The sequence below is a fragment of the Patella vulgata genome, chromosome 6, assembly GCF_932274485.2.
Source record: "Patella vulgata chromosome 6, xgPatVulg1.2, whole genome shotgun sequence".
NCBI classification, from domain to species: Eukaryota; Metazoa; Mollusca; class Gastropoda; family Patellidae; genus Patella; species Patella vulgata.
In genome coordinates, this window is record NC_065884.2 from 74,628,029 (window position 1) to 74,650,925 (window position 22,897).

Sequence of the window (22,897 nt, forward strand, 5' to 3'; positions counted from 1 at the left end):
TTGGTGTTTACAAAGGAAAGTAGAGCACGTGTATATAGCCTACTAGCAATTCTTGATGTTAACAACTCAGTTTTATGACTAAGTACAAGTTGTGGGCTACTCCTAGCACGCGCCATGTCAGATAGAATTACAACCTCCTTTTACAGAGTGCTGAACTCGGACCGGGGTAAGGGGTCAGGGGTCAGATCTACCCGCCATCTTTAAATGCATTTATAAACAATAACAAACCCATGCTAACACTATCTACTGTTAAATAATCGTCCGTAATCCCCGAACAATTAGTAAAATTAATTAAGATTTATTTACACATTTCTAAGTACCTTTATATAACACTGTCGGTGTTTATCCATACATAGTGTCATTACTCATTCCTGTAGAGCTAAACTTTGGCGAAATTTGCAATACAAATCGATCCGTGTGCAAAATGTATTGCCTTAATGAAGGGTCGTGTGAAAAATCAGAAAGGTATCTAAGGGTGCTGTGGTTTAGTTTTCAATCCTAATTTTCCCGTTAGTACTATTAGGACCAAAGTTTTAGTTAAGGTAAGATTTTATTTAATATACAACGGAATAAGAAACGATTGACCGGCTTGAGTGAATTATTATCTAATATTCAGCGACACCAGCGAAACGATTGAATTTTTCTGATTTTATTTTTATTTTATTTTTTTGTATTAAGAAGTTTGTTTTTAAGATGACTATAATGATAGAGAAGTATAAAATACGCGAGAATTGTAAACATGTTTTATATAATTTCAAAATACCTTTATTTATAATGTTATTAACTTATCCCTATAGTGGGAATATAATATTAAAACTTTGTATCGGGAACAAAAAAAATAATTTTATAAACCTAGAATAAACTGTATGTAAATATTGTTGATAAATAATCAACTGGATTCAGTTGTTGATGTATTTGTATTTGAAATGACGATAACGGTTATCCAGTAGCGACGTACGTCATCCACCCCAACCATACATGCACATGTATTTGAAATGACGATAATAATGGTTATCCAGTAGCGACTTCACCCACTCCATCATACATGCGACGGACTTGTATAGTTGTATTAGAAAAACTATGTACGCACTTTTTACCAGCCAACTGTCGCTCTTTGTTATCGGTGTGAAGATACCGTTATTTATGTTGATGGTTTCTCTTACGTTTCTAGAAGATGTTTATAAGGAAACCCCGCCTATTTTCGTTTGTGTCCTTGGTAACGAGTAACTTCAAGGCTGTAACGAGTAACTACAAGGCTATCAACAATATTATTAGTTGATCGGAGCTTGTCTTTCTGCGTCGTTTTGTCTTATTTTAAAGGCTTATGATATTGAGTGAATTTAAACGAAACGGAACGAAATAATTCAGCCTGTCTCTTCTTGATATTACTCAACTGAATAATAATTCATCGCGAAGTAGGTCATTTCGGGACTATCATATGATCCCATTTTATTTCAATAATTCGCTTGCGTGTAGGCATCTTTAGCATTGGGAGGATACCGGGGAACACAGAGAAAACCCTCTAGGTCGAACAGGTGGTATTAATCTTTGCCACGTATAGGCTGGGAATATCGAAACCGTAACTCTTGACAGAATTAGTAATCTAAAGTGCACTATGCAAGGCCATTCGATCGGTTTCCAATTCCCCGTCGGTAGAGAGTCGCCACAAGTGCTTAAGATCGAGAATGTAAAACGTTGCTGTGTTTATTTAGAGATGAATGTGTTTTATCTAAAAATCTTTATTTTATTCGTTGTTATAATTATGGTTTACCTGCACTTTTAAAGTATATTCTGATTTTACACGTACCTACAGTGATTGGTTGAAAACAAACGTCTATTCATTGGCTGGATGAAACTGTATCTTAAGGTCTGTCATTGAGTCAACTGGCGTGGTTTCGATTCCCCGCTTGTACGTGACAAGGAGTAGGATCGCCTGTATAATCTCGTGGGTTTTTACCGGGTCCTCCGGTTGCCTCCTACTCCTAAAGACCCCTGGGCGCCAATAAATAAAATTGAAATGAGCCCCGAAATGACCTAGTTTGTGTCGAGTGGATGTTAAACTCTCTCTCTCTCTCTTTCTCTCTCTCTCTCTCTCTCTCTCTCTCTATTAAAGATGACGTTAGACATGTAAAAGTCACAGGCACGATAAATCAAAAGGGACGTAATTAGTGCAAACTAGTTATAGAGTGATAGGGGTCGTGTATGGGGCAGGGTATACTCCACTTGATTTCTTATTGTGTTGTACTTGTATATAGCAAGATTAGTAATTATTTTGTAATATAGGTCAATAGACTCAATGACAGCTGGCATGTACAGGGTGGGGTATGCTTCTGAAGTGCACATAGCTAGTAATCCAGTTGATAGATTCTAGAGTACACGTGCAGTGATGTGGGGGGGGGGGGGTCCACAGGGTGGGGTATGCTTTATTACTATTTCTAGATTTATTTACTTAAGAAGTGCAGATGTTAAGCTAAGTGGCGGACAGATTATATACAGTGATGTGGCAATTCCACTTCGCTACAAATCATAGCCTTATTTTACTATATGTAGTGATGATATCGTGTACGAGACAGGGTATGTGGAGAACATCTGATATCATTTCCCTCGGTAGGTTCTGTATAATAGATAGTACAGCATAACCAACCAGTGTACGAGCATCGTCTAGTGTACGAACACCATACCTACAAACCAGAATGTTACAGTGAATGGCCTTCACAACGACATCTAAATCTGGTACATGGTAAAATGTCAAGGAGTGTAACTAACTGTTTGTTTATTTCACCAGCTAAATTTTTTGTTGTCTACGTGTGACGTGTGGGCTGGATGTAAACAGATATTACGTACTTGAAGATTATTGGTTTTGTCTATATAAATAGCGAGAAGTGCATGTACTTTCTACAGCAGGCTATAAATAGATTCTACTTGTACTTTATATAACAGGCTATAAATAGATTCTACTTGTACTTTATATAGCAGGCTATAAATAGATTTCCGAGTGTTTTCTTACATCATCAAATTGAGTAGAAACCGTGACTAGTCTATATATAGATATTATATACATTCAACAAGATTAGAAGCTGGATCAACTAACATGATCAGCCCCCCCCCCCCACCCAATCTGTTCAGATGTGTAGGACGGAGAGTCCTAGAGTACAGGAAATTGTGTAAAACTGATATTTGTCAAGCGAATAGTAACATTGGAAATCTTATCAATGAAACATACATTACACATCCTCTCACGAGAATACGGTTACAGCTTGAGTTACCATGGTTACTACACACTCTTCCGTTTTAAATTTTATCTCTTCTTCTGAAACCGATAGCAAATTAAATTTGATGAACTTCATCTCCACATATTAATCCAGATTAAGGTGAACTTTGATCAATGTTAGATAATCATTCGGCTTGGATTCAATCGGGTCAACAAGAGACTTATCAAAAGATTTAAGCCTTGATTACTGGTGAAACTGACTTGTTTTGAATAAAGTCGTGACAAATATTCAGTTCATCGTATATTTTTAAATCATGAACGGAATTAAACAATTTCTGGAACGATATTCCTTTAGGATATTCAAATTCCACAGTATTGTAGTTTGGAACGATTCAACTTTTACAATATTATAGTTTGCAAGAGATTATAAACACATTCCTCAAATGACGACCAGATCTGTAAGTGAAACTACATATCATATATTCATCAATTAGTGCTGTGTTTCTATATAATATGATTTACCTGCCAAGAACAATGTTTTATTTTATAACAACTTGGCCAAGAACAATGTTTTATTTTATAACAACTTGGCCAAGAACAATGTTTTATTAAACAACCTGGCTGGTGACTCAGCTGGTGGCCATTTGCCCAAAGGCTACACTCACTCTATAGATATCGACGAGTTACGTGCACTAGATGGGTATGCTTATTCGTTTGTAATGAAATTTGACAAATTAATCCGATCGGTTGTAACATGACCATTATTGATAGGATATAAGATGTTATGGATTCATTACATCATCTTTCATCACACCTGACAGGTAATGACGACCGAATATAAGATGTTATGTTCATCACACCTGACAGGTAATGACGGACCAATGGTAGACAGATACTAAAGACAAGAGTTAAAATTTAAAAACATTTGGAGAGCCAAGGTGGCTCAGCAAGTTACGCTCTGGCATATTAACAAGGAGTTTCCGGGACTCGGACCCGTGTTGGCCAGGAATGTGCTTCGGACAAAACAACCAGTCGTTTGGATGGGACGAAAAACCGATATCCCATGCATTTAAAGGATCCTTTGGCAGTTGGAATCAGTTGCTGTCTGGGCAAAATGCACCCCATGTCACACTGTATGGCGTGTCTTCATTAACCCAGTTGGACGTTAAAACCCATTTTATTCATTCATTCATTCATTTAAAAACAAAACTTCTTCTTTTTAACTTTTATCACAACATTAATTGTCCACTTGTATGTAGATTACCAAGTGTTTCCAACCACGGATATAGAACTGAACGTATTTCTTATTATTATATACAGAATCCTAGTCTACGTTCACACCTATATGGTGTCCGGTTCTATTAGTTCTCTACGTTCACACCTATATGGTGTCCGGTTCTATTAGTTCTCTACGTTCACACCTATATAGTGTCCGGTTCTATTAGTTCTCTACGTTCACACCTATATGGTGTCCCGTTCTATTAGTTCTCTACGTTCACACCTATATGGTGTCCGGTTCTATTAGTTCTCTACGTTCACACCTATATGGTGTCCGGTTCTATTAGTTCTCTACGTTCACACCTATATGGTGTCCGGTTCTATTAGTTCTCTACGTTCAAACCTATATGGTGTCCGGTTCTATTAGTTCTCTACGTTCACACCTATATGGTGTCCGGTTCTATTAGTTCTCTACGTTCACACCTATATGGTGTCCCGTTCTATTGGTTATTTTATTGGAATGATACAGGTATGATTTCACTCCCAGGTTTACAGCTGGGAATTATATTAACTAGGATCATACCAGCCAGATGTTTCAATCATGATGGACAGATGATAACAGTCTACAATTACTTGGTCAATTACCTAGACGATGTATAACTTATACCCCTTAACACACGATATATATGTATAACAATTACTAGAAGAAACCATTTAACTATAATATTTGGTTACAAGAATTTTAACTTTGGCATCATATCCCTTAATTTTAATAATATACTCTGACTAGAGAGAGAGAGAGATGGGGGGGGGGGGGTACGTTAACGTCCATTCGGCACAAACTAGGGCATTTCGAGACCAACAAATGGTTCAATTTTATTTGAATAATTCGCTTGTGCGTAGGGGTCTTTAGCAGTGGGAAGAAACCAGAGGACCCGGAGAAACACCGCGAGGTTAGACAGGCGACCCTACTCCTTGTCACGTACAACCGTAGTAACTCAGTGACAGACCTTGTGATACAACGCACAAGCTCTAACCATTCGCCCCCCCCCCCACACACACACACACACCACCACCACCAACATTAAAAGGTTTGCCTAGTAAATCTATTAAACCTACGCTACAGTGATATCTATGAGGCAGGCGATTGGTAACACTTTATACCACTTGTAGGACCTACCAATTTCTGGTTTTGAAGGCTATTAGATATAGCTTTTTGGTATTTGTTATCAATTAAAACTTATGGCTTGTATTAAAATAAACCACAATCTGCCAGTCTGATAATTATAATGCGATTCTATCAGGCGTGTTTGGATTTAATCCAATGTTACTGCGACCTCTTCAGGTATTTTTTTAATCATCTACGCCGTTGAGTAATAATTGGTAACCAAGAGAAATATTTTAGTAGAGTCGAGAATGCACACTTGTTATTTTTTTAAAATAGGCGGCCACAGATGAGCGGTAGGAGCACTACTCGCTCGACTTTAATGTCCCGGGTTCGAGTCCCGGCGTGGGCTTTGAAGTCCAGTCCTCACCTCCCAGAGCTAAGGTCTGCTGGGCTGACACAGATTTGGTTGCTCGGTTGTTCAGAGTAGACGAAAACTTGGTTTCCTCCGTGTACCCATGCTCTCTCTCTCTCTTTCTCTCTCTCATCAAAAACAAAATGTTGGCAGGTGATGTATCAACATACCAATATAGCTGACTCAGGTGAAATATTAATACCTTGCTAATATACACCCACAATCACTAATTATACACATCACTCATAGTTGTTGTTAAATATAGTATTTATACACTTCACTCACAGTTGTTGTTGAATATATAGTATGTATATGTATATGTATATGTACAACAGGAGGGTCGGGATGGCCTAGTGGTCTGGAGTGCCAGACCCGCCCTTTCAAAATAGAGAACAACGGCGGCGCGACGAATAAGGCGCTGGCTCACTCACCAGGAAGGTCTTTACCTTGTCAAATCAGCAGGACCGGGGCCCGACAAGAACGTATAACATTAAATTTACCCCATTGCATTAGTTTCGAAATGAAATAGGGTGAAATAGTGATTAATAATAATATGCTGTAGGAATGATGGCTGAATACCAAACATACAATACCAACCGTGTAATACTTCAATGAACGATAAATAAATCCCATGCATGGTTTCTAATTCCTCATCAAAACTGACGTCATGGTGCCAAATCTACAACTATAAATAGAACATGTTTGAAATACGCACAATTCCATGTTGATGTGTGAGTCAGTACAAAGGCTGGTAAAGTTAGAGAGATAAAATAGAATCTGGTTCTGATAGCAGCCCATTATAGAACAGAGTTTAAACAGAAATAGACTGAGTGAGAGATATACGGAAGCCGGTGGAATTGTAGATATATGACTCATTGATAGATACTTTTACAAATCTATGTTTAACACGGGTATCGTGGAAACTTGATAGAAAATATATTTACAAATAGCCGACAATATGTTCATCAACATCAGATGAGAATATCGTGAAATAGTTCATCTGATACTTGCATGGTGTAGTTTGGATGAAGATTGTTTTACACGATTCCTTAAACTACCAATCAGCCTTCCTTTCTGGTCTTTCTTCCTCCACCTTCTAGCTGGGAATATTGACGCGCGTTGACTTTAAAGGAGCTAAATCGCTAATATTTGGGACCTAGAAATTGACACAAATGGATCGCAACGCATATAATAATATAATATGAATATAAACTGATTTACTTTTCAATGGTTTCTGTTTTACTGTAATACACCAGAAGTCTCAATCGAATGGCAATCTCTAGCGCCTGGTTATTCCAGTCTACATCGATAGTATTTATTGCGATTGCTCTCCAGATAAGAATATGACGTCACCGTTTGACATGACTTGTCGAATATGTCTAACATCGTTCTTCGAGTCCCCTGTTACAAATGGCACTGAAACGCATTATGGTACACGATTCGTGTACCAATGGTAAAATGTTTATTTTTATCTTAAATATTGGATATCAGAAACCCATCTTTTCCCGGTAAGATCACAACATCAACGTTGATTTAAATTGAAAAATAATTCGTGTTTTCAATGTCGAAGACTTTGAATGATATTGAGTTAGATACTTAGCTACTTTAAGAAAGATGTTTACCAGACTTTCACTAACCCTAACTCTAACCGTTTTATTATAGAACATATCAACATATCAACACCAGACTTTCACTAACCCTAACTCTAACCGTTTTATTATAGAACATATCAACATATCAACACCAGACTTTCACTGATGTGGTATATTAATATGTTAGGAATTGTTAATAACTGTACGTGGGATTTTGCTGCACTATGTACCGTATACATATTGTAGATGTTTGGTGTAACGGTTTATTGATTAAATCTCTCTCCCTCTCTCTCTCTCTCTCTCTCGCTCTCGCTCTCTTTGACTGTTTACTGTGTCGATGTGTAAAAGTTTAAAACATGTATTCTGGTTGTTTGTATAAAACTCCTCAAATCTTCACTGACATTTAATTATCTACTTCACTCCTTCAAATATCCACACCATGTGTCTCATACAACCACATATGGCTAGCAGACGTTCGAACACGCCTCATCAAACAGAGTTATTTTATCAATTTCAACTTTCGGTGAGATCTGTAGATACTGACTGCCTGCCCATGAGCATGTTTCCCTCCCCTGTCCATGAACCGTCCACTGGACAAAAACTAGGTCATTTCGAGATAAACATTTAGTACAGAAATGAAATGGGGTTTAACGTCCTGCATCAAAGACAAGGGGAAACCACGCTGGAAAATCTGGATGAACTTTCTCGGCCAATGCAGAGATCGAACATCCGACCTCCAGGCTAGCGAGCCAGCGTCTTACCCACTTAGCCAGAATGATTCTCCATTTACTACAGTATTTTATTTCAACAATTCAAAATTGGGGTCTATAGCAGTGGGAGGAAATCGAACCCAGATAAAATGAAATGAGGTTTAACGTTCTAGCATTCTTTTCCGACTGGGCTAATGAAGACGCCATACAGTGTGCTATGAGGGAATTTTGCCCGGGCAGCGGCACTATGGCCTACTCTTATATGCGAAGGAATCTCTTACGTTCACGCCAATGTATACACGGGGCTTCGGTTTTTCGTTTCAATCGAACGACTAGACAGTTGACCTTGTCTGGCCCCTCGTCTTGCATCACCGACAAGGGGAAACCACATCGGAAAATCCCGATGAACTTTCTCGGCCAATGCAGGGATCTAACACGCGACCTCAAGGCTAGCGAGTCAGCGTCTTACCCACTTAGCCACCGTGACTCCAGTATCCAGAGTAAACCCACGAGGTTAGGTTATTAATGCCCAAACTCGAACACCTTCATTAATTGTGAAAAAGATTTTGTTTTATATTTTCAGAATCCATTTAGAAACCATGCCTTTTAAACCACCAGAGAGGGCCATGTGCCCAAAATGTAACAAAGCCGTCTACGCCGCTGAAGAAAGATTAGGAGGCGGTTACAAATGGCACAAGGGATGTTTTAAATGCAGTAAGTTTTACTTATGAAAAGAAATAAATGAATTTAAGTTGTGAAAGTTTAATTTCAGGAAATTAGTTATTGTGCGATGGTTTGATGGTAGAATGTAGGGGCGTTATTTGCGAAACGAATGGGTGCTATCTGGAGTTCAATTTCTACTGGGTGTAAAGACAAGACGAACTGAGCTTTCTGTAGACGATTCTACCAGTCCTAACACCCCCACCTCCACCCCGCCACCCCAAGCAGAAAGGAAATAGACAACGCCATTCTAGTTTCTTAATATATATGGCTGTAGTACAAGGGATATTAGGGTATGTGTGGTAGGGGGGATGTATTAAACATTGATATCAACGTGGTATTATATTAGCCAGGAAATGAAGTCAGACATACGTCATACATTGTGCAATATTTCGATATGAAGAAACCTATTTATTTCCGATAATTGCTTCATGGTTGTTGCCCTTATTAATATTCTAATGACCACGAGGCAACAACCTTTAAAGACTGCTGGAACGATTTCGTTGTTCTGAATTATGTAATGAATTTGTCACGAGAGTTTCCCTAATTCAACCCCATCTCATTGAAGACAAATCACTGGGACTTGAACCTTGTGAAAGGGATGCATCTTTCGTCACAGATTCTTGTGTAATAGCCACACCCACCCCAACCCCCACCCCTACCTCACGCCCTTCTGGATTGTAGAAATTTGTATAATAATTTGCCTGATTATTTCAGATATGTGTAATAAAATGTTAGACAGTACGAATTGTGCTGAACACGCAGCGGCTCTATATTGTAAGAACTGTCATGGTAGAAAATTCGGTCCTAAAGGTTACGGTTTTGGTGGTGGTGCTGGAGCTCTCAGTATGGACACTGGTGAACAGTTCGGCAACAAGGATGCTGAAATGAGGTAGGTCAGAGGTCAATAATAGTCATGTAGTAATAACTATGATTACGACACAGGCAGCGCATCCCGATCTCAACCCAATCCCCCACATCCAAAGAACATGACAAATAAAATAACTTAATGTATGGGTTTTTTATTCGGAATTACACAATCAGACACCATAGGCCAATTGTCACCTCTTTCTGGTCGATGCCACGATTCCTGTTGAGATGCGGTTATTTCTGTTGATTATGTTCTCATTTAGGCAGAGGGAGGGGGGGGAGGTAATGTCCATTCGACACAAACTAGGTCATTTTGGGACATGCGTTAAACCACAAGACCCCGCTCACCATCACAAATTAGGTATGCACGCATCATGAGCCTATATGTAGGTCTTGTATTGTTGAGTGAGATTCCAGTGTCCATACCTGAAAACTACGAGGGGTTCCGATTGAGAACGTGTCGTATATATATTTTCATTTTAATTCCAGTAACCGACCAACGCAAGCTGTACATGGAAGTGGTTCTGCAAAAACTGGACCTGGACCCCATTGTCCACGATGTGGTCGAACTGTTTATGATGCTGAGCGAGCTATCGGATCAGCCACAGTAAGTAGAGATTACCTCCCCTTACTCATTTCGTAACCATTGGCAACCATTGACTTCCTGTCGTATTTACATCAGTCAGGTGGCCAAACTTTCCCATCAACCGGACTAATGATGATGGACATACACCATGTATTGAACAATGGGTGGGGGGTGATTCCCGGTCAACGATGATTCGGTCGCGATTTCGTCGAATTCCAACTGCCAAGAGTTATCATCGTGCACGATGAAACATCTGGGGACATTTTTTGGGCCACCACTTGGATCTAACCCGAGTCCTCCAGGTGGTGGATACTAAGACACTGTGGCCCTACTGTTAACGATCCGTGTATTACTCACTGTGGCTCTACTGTTATCTTTCCATGCATTATTCAATAAGTAATCCGTACATTACTCACTGAGACACCGTGACTCTACTGTTAACTTTCCATGTATCAATTTACTGTTAACGTTTCATGTAAAAGGATTAAATTAAGAACCCATGGTAACAGAGATGGAAGAATTATATACCTTAATTGAACTTTTGATTTCAGGGCGGGGTGGGGTCTAACGCCTGAGATCATCCCTAGTCGCCTGTCTAACCTCGTGGGTTTCCACCTGGTCCTCCTGTTTCATCCCAACGCCCAATCGAATTTGTCCAGAAGTCAGGTTAAAATTAATTTCATATCACATCGTAATCGACCCACAGCATTCGTATTAATGTAAAAATATATTGTGGCTCGTCCAGACTATTCGATGATTTTAATGCAGGTCTAACATAATGTATATATTATAATTTCAGCCATGGCATAAATCTTGTTTCAACTGTAATAAATGCCATAAATCCATTGATTCTACAACCATGAATGAATATGAAGGAGAATTATATTGTAAAAGTGAGTATTTTATAAGTATATTCACAATGACCCTAAAAGGACTAATTTAGTTGGGCAGTACGAAGAGGGTGGGCATACGTCGGGCAGTACGAAGTGGGTGGGTATACGTCGGGCAGTACGAAAAGGATGGGCATACGTCGTGCAGTACGAAAAGGGTGGGCATACGTCGTGCAGTACGAAGAGAAGTATTATTTTGAACACTATATCCATGAAGAGGCTGTGCTTGATAGCCATATCTTAAGATGAAGTATTGTGCTACCGTGTCCCCTTTGTCAGGAGGTCTATAACGTACTACTGCCCATCCGAACGACTCGACCCTTTTTCTTTGACAGGTCCTCCGTTTTTTCATCACCGAGGAGGAACCCGCTCCTCTTTATTTGTTGAAATTACCTGGGATTCTGTTTGTAATTTGACCGCGGTCTTGAATATCATTCCGTAAATTGATTATGCTTGTTTTTTTGTCTATTTTCAGACTGTTATGTAAAAGATTTCGGACCAGTCGGCATCTTATAAACTGTCTAATTTTAAATTTGCAAATAAAAGTAATTTATGTAATAATGTACTTACTTTAACCTGGTCGTACTAAAGTCACTTCACTAAATAAATTCATACGTTACCTATTAATATTATTCATTGTATTTATTGATAACCCGTCGTGTACATTGTTAGAGGATAGTTATAGTAGAGTTATCTCCCTTACACCAGGCGGCATCAAACTTTAACCTATTATCTATACAGACATGGGTTCCACTTTGTAATATACAGGCCATATTGGCTTACTGCTTATATAGGTAAACTTCTTAAATATATATTGTATTGCAATAAACACTTTTGTACTAAAAATACATGTTTTAGTGTTGTGTGTATTGGGATACCGGCTTCGGGTAGGTCACGTTACTGACAGGGATGACAAGCTCGGCGGTCCCTGAAGTTGATGTTTTCGCGTGGTCTGGGGTCCGGGTTTATAGTTTGAGGGCCCTTTGTGGTGATTGCATGGCGCCCAAAATAAAAGAAACTGGTTTAAATTGACATTTTCCGATGGTTTTTGACTGCGGTAGGTTAAGGGACGGGTCTTCAGAGGTGAATTGACCGCAAAAAAGGACCCATCAAAGGCGAATCCAGTCCCCCTGAAAATGTAGCAAATTACATAGCCCTAAGCAGAATGACCCACAGCGTGGCAAATAGATACAGTTAAATGAGATGGGATTTAACGGCTGGGCTAATGAAAACGGGAACATGTTGATACAGCTTGAATGCCGTTAATTATAGCATCGAACGATAACTTATCATAAATATATGATATTTTACAAACTATTTCTAGCTTTCGTTTGATAAATGTCTGTGCTTACACCCATATATTGTTATAAAAACAATGTTTTGTGACTTCTTTATCAATCTTCAAATCTCGATTAAAGACTCGTCTTTTCAAAATTCACTTCAAGAATTGACAAAAAACTTAGTTTCGAGTCAAAACTTTTGTATAGTTGTATGCCTATGAGCACGATTTGTGGATTTGGCGCTATATAAATGGACATATTATTATTATCATTATTATTAGTAAGACAATGTTTCTATGCTTACCTCCATGTATTTGTAATACGGACATTGTAGGCAGTAAATGTGACATGATTTAGAACCAACTAGGAAGAAAAAAAAAGAAAATTAAAAACAGGAAAAACCAAACTGAAAATCTAAATTTTTAGCAAAAAAAAATGATATAGGGACACAATAAGGGCGTTCCTGTTCCCATATACCTGTGGGGGATCCATAAAATATCACGTGTTCTCTTTCAATTCTGAGGGTTTTTTTCCGAAATTTTATTTCAAAAATATATTAGACCTTGACCGGAGGCCTTAGCTCTAAATTTGATTTCCTAGGCGTGAGCGGGCCAAGTGTATAGGTATATACCCGGCACTGAAAGTGACAACATTTGATATTAAAATCAATCGAAAATATTTGTGGTCTGTCTCCATATTTTGTTTCCAGAGTTATGTCCCTTTGTGTTACTTTTCAGGTGATAACAATGATTTTACAGGTAACAGGTGCTTGTAATGGCTGAAAAAGATGGTGCCAAATATAACAGACGAATTGACCGATCTTTGGATCAACTTTCACCACATTTAACACTAGAGAATAAGAAAGCAATATCTAACATGCGACATATGACGGAAAATATACGTCGTCGTTTCGATCGCTTGAACAATGACTTGGATGATCGGTACGTAAGTTTGATTGTTAGGCTGGTCATCAGTCAGTCGATTTGGGTTTTTGTGCTCATGATAACATTAGTCACACGAGGATAGCTTAGAGTGTGTCAGTATAGATAATGTTATTTACGGTACACCGTAGCCTAAATCATGTGTGCCGTGCCAGTTGATAATGATGACATGGTCATGTTTACATTACAGTAGAAAGTATGCCAGTGATTCTAATGTATGACTCATTGATTGAACTGTCACAACACTGTTTTCATACAGTGGCCTGTCCATTAATCTACTGATATTAAAATCAGAAAAATAATAAACTTGTTGAATGAAATGAATGGAGGTAAAATCTTTATTCTTTTGAACCTAACTGAATGAATGAAAATAGGTAAAAACACACATTTTAAGCATGCAAGAGCTAAATCTGCCTATTGCAGGTCTTTCTTTGCAATGTAGGCCTTAAATGTTATATAAACTATTAATTCGACTTTAACAGAACACAATTTCTATGGGAAAACAATCACTGGTTTTATTCTATAAGCACCACATTTCAACAAGTATCCATTTTATCATTATTGTTGCTTGATAAAGATAAGAGGATACTAATTGTCGAAATGTCACTTAAAGATTAGATTAATTAGACATTTATTAACATGACAAGACCATAATCAACGATTTTAAACAGATTTGAAATCGATCTGTGATTCAATGGCTGTTCATGATTAACCGTAAAAATGGATAATCAAGACTTTGTTTATTATGCAATTTTCCGGTTCTCTTTACGTTATTATAGCGATAACTTTCAGCTCTTTATCTAATCTCCCATCATGCCCCTTGACTGTAATACAAGGGAATATCTGATTTTTGTTTAAAATTTTTATCGTAATTTCTAATAAGTTTGGAGCATCAAATTAAGTGATCAGTCCAAACTGAATCATGTTGCTCGTGCGTGCCTGTTCAGCTAGTCCAGTCTATATCGGAAGTACATGTAGCCGAAGGTTTGACATGCACTCTGATGTTTAGCCTCATTAATCATGGCACCTCATTTATCAAGGCACATTTATCAAGGCACCTCATTAATCAAGGCACCGATCATTTATCCAGGCACCTCATTTATCAAGGCACCGATCATTTATTGAGGCACCTCATTTATCGAGGCACCTTTGGAGATTGTACACAAGAGCATATACATGTAGAATACAAACTGGTTTTAAAATTGTTGATTTTGTTGTAAATATTTGAAAAATATGAGTCCATATTTTCACGGAAAGATAACAACATCAATATTGATTGGAAAGGACCAATGATTTGTTGAAGACTCGGGCTAACATTGCCTTACAGCTTTACGGCCATTAACTTCTAGCATACACACAGTTATTTTTGTACATTGTCACATGTGCAAAAGTGTGGAGACGAATATTTTGTCTTGATATTTTTGTACAAATGCCATTTTATGGTGATAAATATTTTGTTCATTGAAAGAAAAAGACATTTAAATGAAATGGGCTCTGGCCGCCTGACCTTCCGTCCGACTTTGGCTTAGTCAGAGATGTAGCCGTGAAATATATATTGGGGGGGGGGGGGGTCAGCAAATGCAATTATATAAAAATGTAGACCCTATCACCCCAATACAATGTTTATCGTGTTAAAGTCAGGGGGTGCCATATTCTTCGCAGCGATGATGCGTGAAATTATACTTCTGGAATATTACTGACAGGCTAACTAGATACAATTTTATTGAACACAGTTACTTTTCACTTCACACATGTTTCCAGGATGATTATCTCTGTGTTTTATTTTAGCAATGTAAACCATATTGGGATATGTACAGGTTTTATACAGATAGAATCTTAACTAACCCTAATAATTGTTGTAAAAAAATAGGAGTTAGGGCCTACTATGTAAATTTCTTTTTTTGCCCCCCCCCCCCAGGTGTGACATCCATGGGCTCAGTAAGTAAGATGCTGGCTTGTTAACCTTGATGTCGCAGGTTTGTTCTCTGTTATGCCCGAGAAAGATCTGACGTGGGGGAGGGCCTGACAAGGACAGTTGTCGAGTCATTTGGATGGAACGAAAAGCTAAGGTCCTGTGTACATTGGCATGCACGTAAAAGATCCCTTGACAGTTGAATTCAATATAAGAGTAAGCCGTAGCACTGCTGTCCAAGTAAAATATCCCTCATAGCACACTGTATGGTGGGAGCCTGTCTTCACTAACCCAGTCGGAGCAGAACAGTAGGACATTAAACACCATTTTATTTTCTTCTCGATTTTTTTTTGTTTGTGGACATTCTACAGGTCACAATTTTTATCCCGATTTTGACGAAACTTGATATAAAAGTCTATCTCCCAAAGATCTTGGTTCCTTTCGATATTGGCATGTATCGGTCCATAACTGCATGGATTATGGCCCCTGTGTTTTTCTTGTGGGCACACTAGAGGTCACAATTTTGATACAATTTTGATGAAACTTGAAATGCATGTTTATAACCCAAATATCTTGTTTCCTGTCGATATTCGTGCATATCGGATCGTAGCTTCCTGAATTATGGCCCCTGATTGTACGAAAAATCACGTTTTTAGCTTGTGGTCCCTCTAGAAATCACAATTTTTATCCAGTTTAACAAAACGTTTCAGTATATCACCGTTACACCCTAATAATGTCATGAAAATCAGACCAAAACTGCCGGACAAAATGGCCGCCCTTGTACGCAAATAGTGTAAAATATGGTATATCAAGGTTGTGGACCTCCTAGTGGTCACAATTTTGATCCGATTTTGATGAAACTTGAAACGCATGTTTATAACCCACAGATCTTGGTTTCTTTTGATATTCGTGCATATTGGATCATAGCTTCCTAAATTATGGCCCTTGATAGTACGAAAAATCGCATTTTAAAAAGACAACGTGTGAATATATCACAGATATACACTAATGATGGTTGAGGTCTAATTTCGTAAAAAAAAATCATACAAAAAATGACAGACATAATGGCCGACCCTTGTACGCAAATAGTATAAAAATATTGTATATCAAGGTTGTAGTCCCTCTAGAGGCCACAGTTTTTATCCGATTTGGATGAAACTTTAAATATATGTTTTTATATGCCCACATTTTCATGTGGACGTATTATGCCGTCGCCCCTGTCCGTCCGTCCGTCCACAATTCTTATCCGATTTTGACGAAACTTGAAATATAGGTTTATCTCCAAAATATCTCGGCTGCTTTCGATATTGGCATGTTTCGGATCGAAACTTCATGGATTATGGCCCCTGTTTGTACGAAAAATCACGTTTTTAGCTTGTGGACACTATAGAGGTCACAATTTTTATCCGATTGTGTTGAAACTTGAAATGTAAGTTGATAACCCAAAGATCTCGGTTCCTTTCGATATTCGCGCATTACGGACAGTAACTTCTTGAATTATGGCCCCTGATTGTACAAAAAATCACGTTTTTAGCTTGTGGACCCTATAGAGGTCATAATTTTTATCCGATTTAAAAAAACGTATTATTATATCACCGTTACACCCTAAGGACGAATAAGTTCGAATTTTATGAAAATCACGTTTTTAGCTTGTGGACCCTATAGAGGTCATAATTTTTATCCGATTTAAAAAAACGTATTATTATATCACCGTTACACCCTAAGGACGAATAAGTTCGAATTTTATGAAAATCGACCCAAAATTGATAGACAAAATGGCCGCCGTTCGTTCTCAAATAGCGTAAAAATATGGTATAGAGGTCATAATTTTTATCCGATTTAAAAAAACGTTTTATTATATCACCGCTACACCCTAAGGATGGCCGAGTTCGAATTTCGTGAAAATCGGCCCAAAATTGACAGACAAAATGGCCGCCGTTTGTTCTCAAATAGCGTAAAAATATGGTATATATCAAGGTTGTGGACCCTATAGAGGTCACAATTTTTATCCGATTTTGTTGAAACTTGAAATGTAAGTTTATAACCCAAAGATCTCGGTTCCTTTAGATATTCGCGCATATCGGACAGTAACTTCCGGAATTATGGCCCCTGATTGTACGAAAAATCGTGTTTTTAGCTTGTGGACCCTATAGAGGTCATAATTTTTATCCGATTTAAAAAAACGTATTATTATATCACCGTTACACCCTAAGGATGAATGAGTTTGAATTTCATGAAAATCGTCCCAAAATTGACAGAAAAAATGGCCGCCGTTCGTTCTCAAATAGCGTAAAAATATGGTATATCAAGGTTGTGGACCCTATAGAGGTCACAATTTTTATCCAATTTTGTTGAAACTTGAAATGTAAGTTTATTACCCAAAGATCTCGGTTCCTTTCGATATTCGCGCATATAGGACCGTAACTTCCTGAATTATGGCCCCTGATTGTACGAAAAATCGCGTTTTTAGCTTGTTGACCCTATAGAGGTCATAATTTTTATCCGATTTAAAAAAACATATTATTATATCACCGTTACACCCCAAGGACGAATAAGTTCGAATTTTATGAAAATCGGACCAAAATTGATAGACAAAATGGCCGCCGTTCGTTCTCAAATAGCGTAAAGATATGGTATATCAAGGTTGTGGACCCTATAGAGGTCACAATTTTTATCCGATTTTGTTGAAACTTGAAATGTAAGTTTATAACCCAAAGATCTCGGTTCCTTTGATATTCGCCCATATCGGACCGTAACTTCCTGAATTATGGCCCCTGATTGTACGAAAAATCATGTTTTTAGCTTGTGGACCCATTAGAGGTCATAATTTTTATCGGATTTAAAAAACGTATTATCTTATAGTTGGACCCTATAGAGGTCACAATTTTTATCCGATTTTGTTGAAACTTGAAATGTAACTTTATAATCCAAAGATCTCGGTTCCTTTCGATATTCGTGCATATCGGACGGTAACTTCCTGAATTATGGTCCCTGATTGTACGAAAAATCGCTTTCTTTTTAGCTTGTTCTCTATCCATCTCTCGAAAATGTGGGCGTATCCTGCCTGGCAGCCGCTGGTTATCATAAAGATCTTAGTTCCTGTTGTTAATCGCGCATATCTGAATGTAACTTCCTGGATTATGGTTCCTGATAATTTGAAAAAACGCATTTTTAGCTCGCGAATTCTCCAGAGGTAACCATTTTTTTTTCCAATTTTAAAAAACGTTTAGATATATCACCATTCCACCAAAATTAATGAATTGTTATCTTAATATGATTTTTATACGCCCACATTTTTTTTTCCGATTTTAAAAAACGTTTAGATATATCACCAATCCACTGAAATTAATGAATTGTTATCTTAATATGATTTTTATACGCCCACATTGAAATGTGGTCGTATATTGTCGTCGCCCCTGTCCGTCCGTCCGTCCGTCCGGCGGTCCGGCTTCCACAATTGCTTGTGGACGTTCTAGAGGCTAAAGTTAATATCTGATTGACTTCAAATTTATACACAGTGTTTAAGGTCATGAGACGAAAAAGCCTATTGATTTTCAGCGATTTCCAATAATTACTGCCAGAGTTATGGCCCTTGATCGCTTCAAAAAATCTTGTGGATGCTCTAGAGGTCAGAGTTAATATCCGATTGACTTTAAATTTATACACAGTGTTTTCGGTCATGAGACGAAGAAGCCTATTGGTTTTCAGCAATTTCCGATAATTACTTCCAGAGTTATGGCCCTTGATCAATTCAAAAAAATCTTATGGATGCTCTAGAAGTGAAAGTTAATATCCGATTGATTTTAAATTTATACACAGTGTTTAAGGTCATGAGACGAAGAAGCCTATTGATTTTCAGCAATTTCCGATAATTACTGCCAGAGTTATGGCCCTTGATCACTTTGAAAAATCTTGTGGACGCTCTAGAGGCTAAAGTTAATATCCGATTGAGTTTAAATTTATACACAGTGTTTAAGGTCATGAGACGAAGAAGTTTATTCATTTTCAGCGATTTTCGATAATTACTGCCAGAGTTATGGCCCTTGATCACTTTGAAAAATCGTGTAAATGCTCTAGAGGCTAAAGTTAATATCCGATTGATTTTAGATTTATACACATTGTTTAAGGTCATTAGACAAAGAAGCCTATTGATTTTCAGCGATTCCGGATAATAACTGCCAGAGTTATGGCCCTTGATCACTTTGAAAAATCTTGTGGACGCTCTAGAGGCTAAAGTTAATATCCGATTGAGTTTAAATTTATACACAGTGTTTAAGGTCATGAGACGAAGAAGTTTATTCATTTTCAGCGATTGACGATAATTACTGCCAGAGTTATGGCCCTTGATCACTTTGAAAAAATCTTGTAAAGGCTCTAAGAGGCTAAAGTTAATATCCGATTGACTTTAAATTTATACACAGTGTTTAAGGTCATTAGACGAAGAAGCCTATTGATTTTCAGCGATTTTCAATAATTACTGCCAGAGTTATGGCCCTTGATCACTTTGAAAAATCGTGTAAATGCTCTAGAGGCTAAAGTTAATATCCGATTGATTTTAGATTTATACACATTGTTTAAGGTCATTAGACAAAGAAGCCTATTGATTTTCAGCGATTCCGGATAATAACTGCCAGAGTTATGGCCCTTGATCACTTTGAAAAATCTTGTGGACGCTCTAGAGGCTAAAGTTAATATCCGATTGAGTTTAAATTTATACACAGTGTTTAAGGTCATGAGACGAAGAAGTTTATTCATTTTCAGCGATTGACGATAATTACTGCCAGAGTTATGGCCCTTGATCACTTTGAAAAAATCTTGTAAAGGCTCTAAGAGGCTAAAGTTAATATCCGATTGACTTTAAATTTATACACAGTGTTTAAGGTCATTAGACGAAGAAGCCTATTGATTTTCAGCGATTTTCAATAATTACTGCCAGAGTTATGGCCCTTGATCACTTTGAAAAATCTTGTGGACGCTCTAGAGGCTAAAGTTAATATCCGATTGAGTTTAAATTTATACACAGTGTTAAAGGTCATGAGACGAAGATTTTCGATAATTACTGCCAGAGTTATGGCCCTTGATCACTTCAAAAAATCTTGTAAATGCTCTAGAGGCTAAAGTTAATATCCGATTGACTTTAAATTGATACAGAGTGTTTGAGGTCATGAGACGAAGAATCATATTGATTTTCAACTATTTCCGATAATTACTGCCAAAGTTATGGCCCTTGATCACTTTTAAAAACATTGTGACCCTCTAGAAGCTAAAGTTATCATCCGATTGACTTCAGATTCATACACAGAGTTTAAGGTCTTGAGACAAACAAGTATATTGATTTGCAATGAATTTTTATGACTTGAACAGCTAAATCCATGATGTTAAAAGTTTCCTATACTAAACGTTAGCATGGGGCAAAACTTTATAAAAACCAAACCAATTCTAATGGTTTTCTGATAATTAATTAATGAGTTGTTACTCTTAATCAGATTTTAATGTATTATAAATGTTTCATTACGGAAAAAGTAAAAATATGTGACAATTCTTGTTGACTGCCCGGACGATTTAGCTGCTGTGGGCGTATGTTTCGTTGCCTGGCAACCTATCTTTATACCTTCACATGAAATTGTCGGCCCTGTCCGTCCGTCTGTCCGTCCACAATTTGTTTGTGGACACTCTACAGATCACAATTTCTTATCCGATTTTGACGAAACATAAAATATAAGTTTATCTCCAAAAGATCTGTTTCTTTCGATATTGACATGTATCGGATCGAAACTTCATGGATTATGGCCCCTGATTGTACGAAAAATCATATTTTAAGCTTGTGGACACTCTAGAGGTCACAATTTTCCTCTGATTTTGATGAAACGTGAAATGCATGTTTATAACCCGAAGATCTTGGTTCCTTTCGATATTTGCACATATCGGATCGTAACTTCCTGAATTATGGCCCTTGATTTTTCGAAAAATCACGTTTTTAGCTTGTGGTCCCTCTAGAGGTCACAATTTTTATTCGATTTAAAAAAACGTTTGAATATATCACCGTTACACCCAAATGATGGTTGAGTTCGAATTTCCTGCAAATTGGACCAAAAAACTGCTGGATAAAATGACCGAACGCCAATAGTGTAAATATATGACATATCAAGGTTGTGGACACTCTAGAGGCCACAATTTTGATGAAACTTGAAATATTCACGCATATTGGATCGTAACTTCCTGAATTATGACCCTTGATTGTACAAAAAATTGCTTATTTTTTTTTAGCTTGTTCGCTGTCCATCTCTTTCAAAATGTGGGCGTATCATGCATGCCAACCTTGTGTTGATATATTTTAGGGAAAAAGCCCTGGAGATTGAGAAGACATTAAGGAAAAATGCTGAAGATAAATTGAAGAGTCAGCATATCGAATTGTAATTTCGTGAATTATGGCCCTTGATTGTAGGAAAAATCACTTTCGTTTTAGCTTGTTTTCTATCCATCTCTCTGGCAGCCGCTGGTTATACATATTTTCCTTCCGTCTGTCCGTCCACATTTTGTTTGGGGAGGCTCTACAGGTCACATTTTCTAATCCGATTTTGACGAAACATGAAATATAGGTTTTTCTCCAGTTTCTTTCGATTTTGGCATGTATCGGATCGAAACTTCATGGATTATGGCCCCTGGTTGTACGAAAAATCATGTTTTTAGCTTGTGGACACTCTAGAGGTCACAATTTTCATCTAATTTTGAAATGCATGTTTATAACCCAAAGATGTTGGTTCCTTTCGATATTCGCACATATCGGATCGTAACTTCCTGAATTATGGCCCTTGAGCTTGTTCGCTGTCCATCTCTTTCAAAATGCAGGCGTATCATGCATGCCAACCATGCGTTGATATATTTTAGTGAAAAAGCCCTGGAGGTTGAGAAGACGTTAAGGAAAAATGCCGAAGATAAATTGAAGAGTCAGCTGGTAAATATGTATCAGAATGCGGAGGTTAATACTGAACTACGAACACGATTACCCAGAGCTAATAAATCAGATCCATTCGACAAGAACGTGGAGTATCCAGATCGTAAGGAAGTTGATGTACAGACAAATCTAGTTGATGTTGATGGAGTTCATGCCAGCATTGATGACAAATCAAGGTACTAGCCTATTATTGCTGATGGTATTCTGGTGGTCTACCACGTGGGTGATCTTTGGATCATAATGTCTGTCATTGAGTCAATCCCACACTTGTACATGACATAGAGTTGAGTTGGGCTGCCTGTCCAAACTTTTTGATTTTCTACTCCTACGACAAAATAAAATTGAATTATATGTTAGTCTCGAAATGACCTAGTTTGTGTCAAGTGAACTTTAAACCCTATATTATATTTAATACCCTGTTTTCTGTGTCTGTTTATAGTGTGGATAAATTCAATGGAAAACTAAAGAAAAAAACAAGAAGACGAAGAAGAC

The 22,897-nt window shown here is 37.7% G+C and overlaps 1 protein-coding gene across 1 annotated transcript; it reads left to right on the plus strand.

Moving 5' to 3' along the window:
- The first annotated feature begins 387 nt into the window (after positions 1-387).
- Positions 388-12,163, plus strand: LOC126824325 (muscle LIM protein Mlp84B). Its single transcript, XM_050553525.2, has 6 exons — positions 388-542; positions 8,835-8,965; positions 9,689-9,863; positions 10,331-10,448; positions 11,227-11,320; positions 11,793-12,163. The coding sequence occupies exons 2-6, from the start codon at positions 8,851-8,853 to the stop codon at positions 11,831-11,833; spliced, it is 543 nt and encodes a 180-aa protein (XP_050409482.1). The 5' UTR covers positions 388-542; positions 8,835-8,850; the 3' UTR covers positions 11,834-12,163.
- Positions 12,164-22,897: the final 10,734 nt, after the last annotated feature.

Coding starts and splice junctions, on each gene's coding strand:
- LOC126824325 (XM_050553525.2), top strand. CDS start 8,851: ATGCCTTTTAAACCACCAGAGAGGGCCATGTGCCCAAAATGTAACAAA. Junction 10,449..11,226: donor GAGCTATCGGATCAGCCACA/GTAAGTAGAGAT, acceptor TTATAATTTCAG/CCATGGCATAAATCTTGTTT. Junction 11,321..11,792: donor AGGAGAATTATATTGTAAAA/GTGAGTATTTTA, acceptor GTCTATTTTCAG/ACTGTTATGTAAAAGATTTC.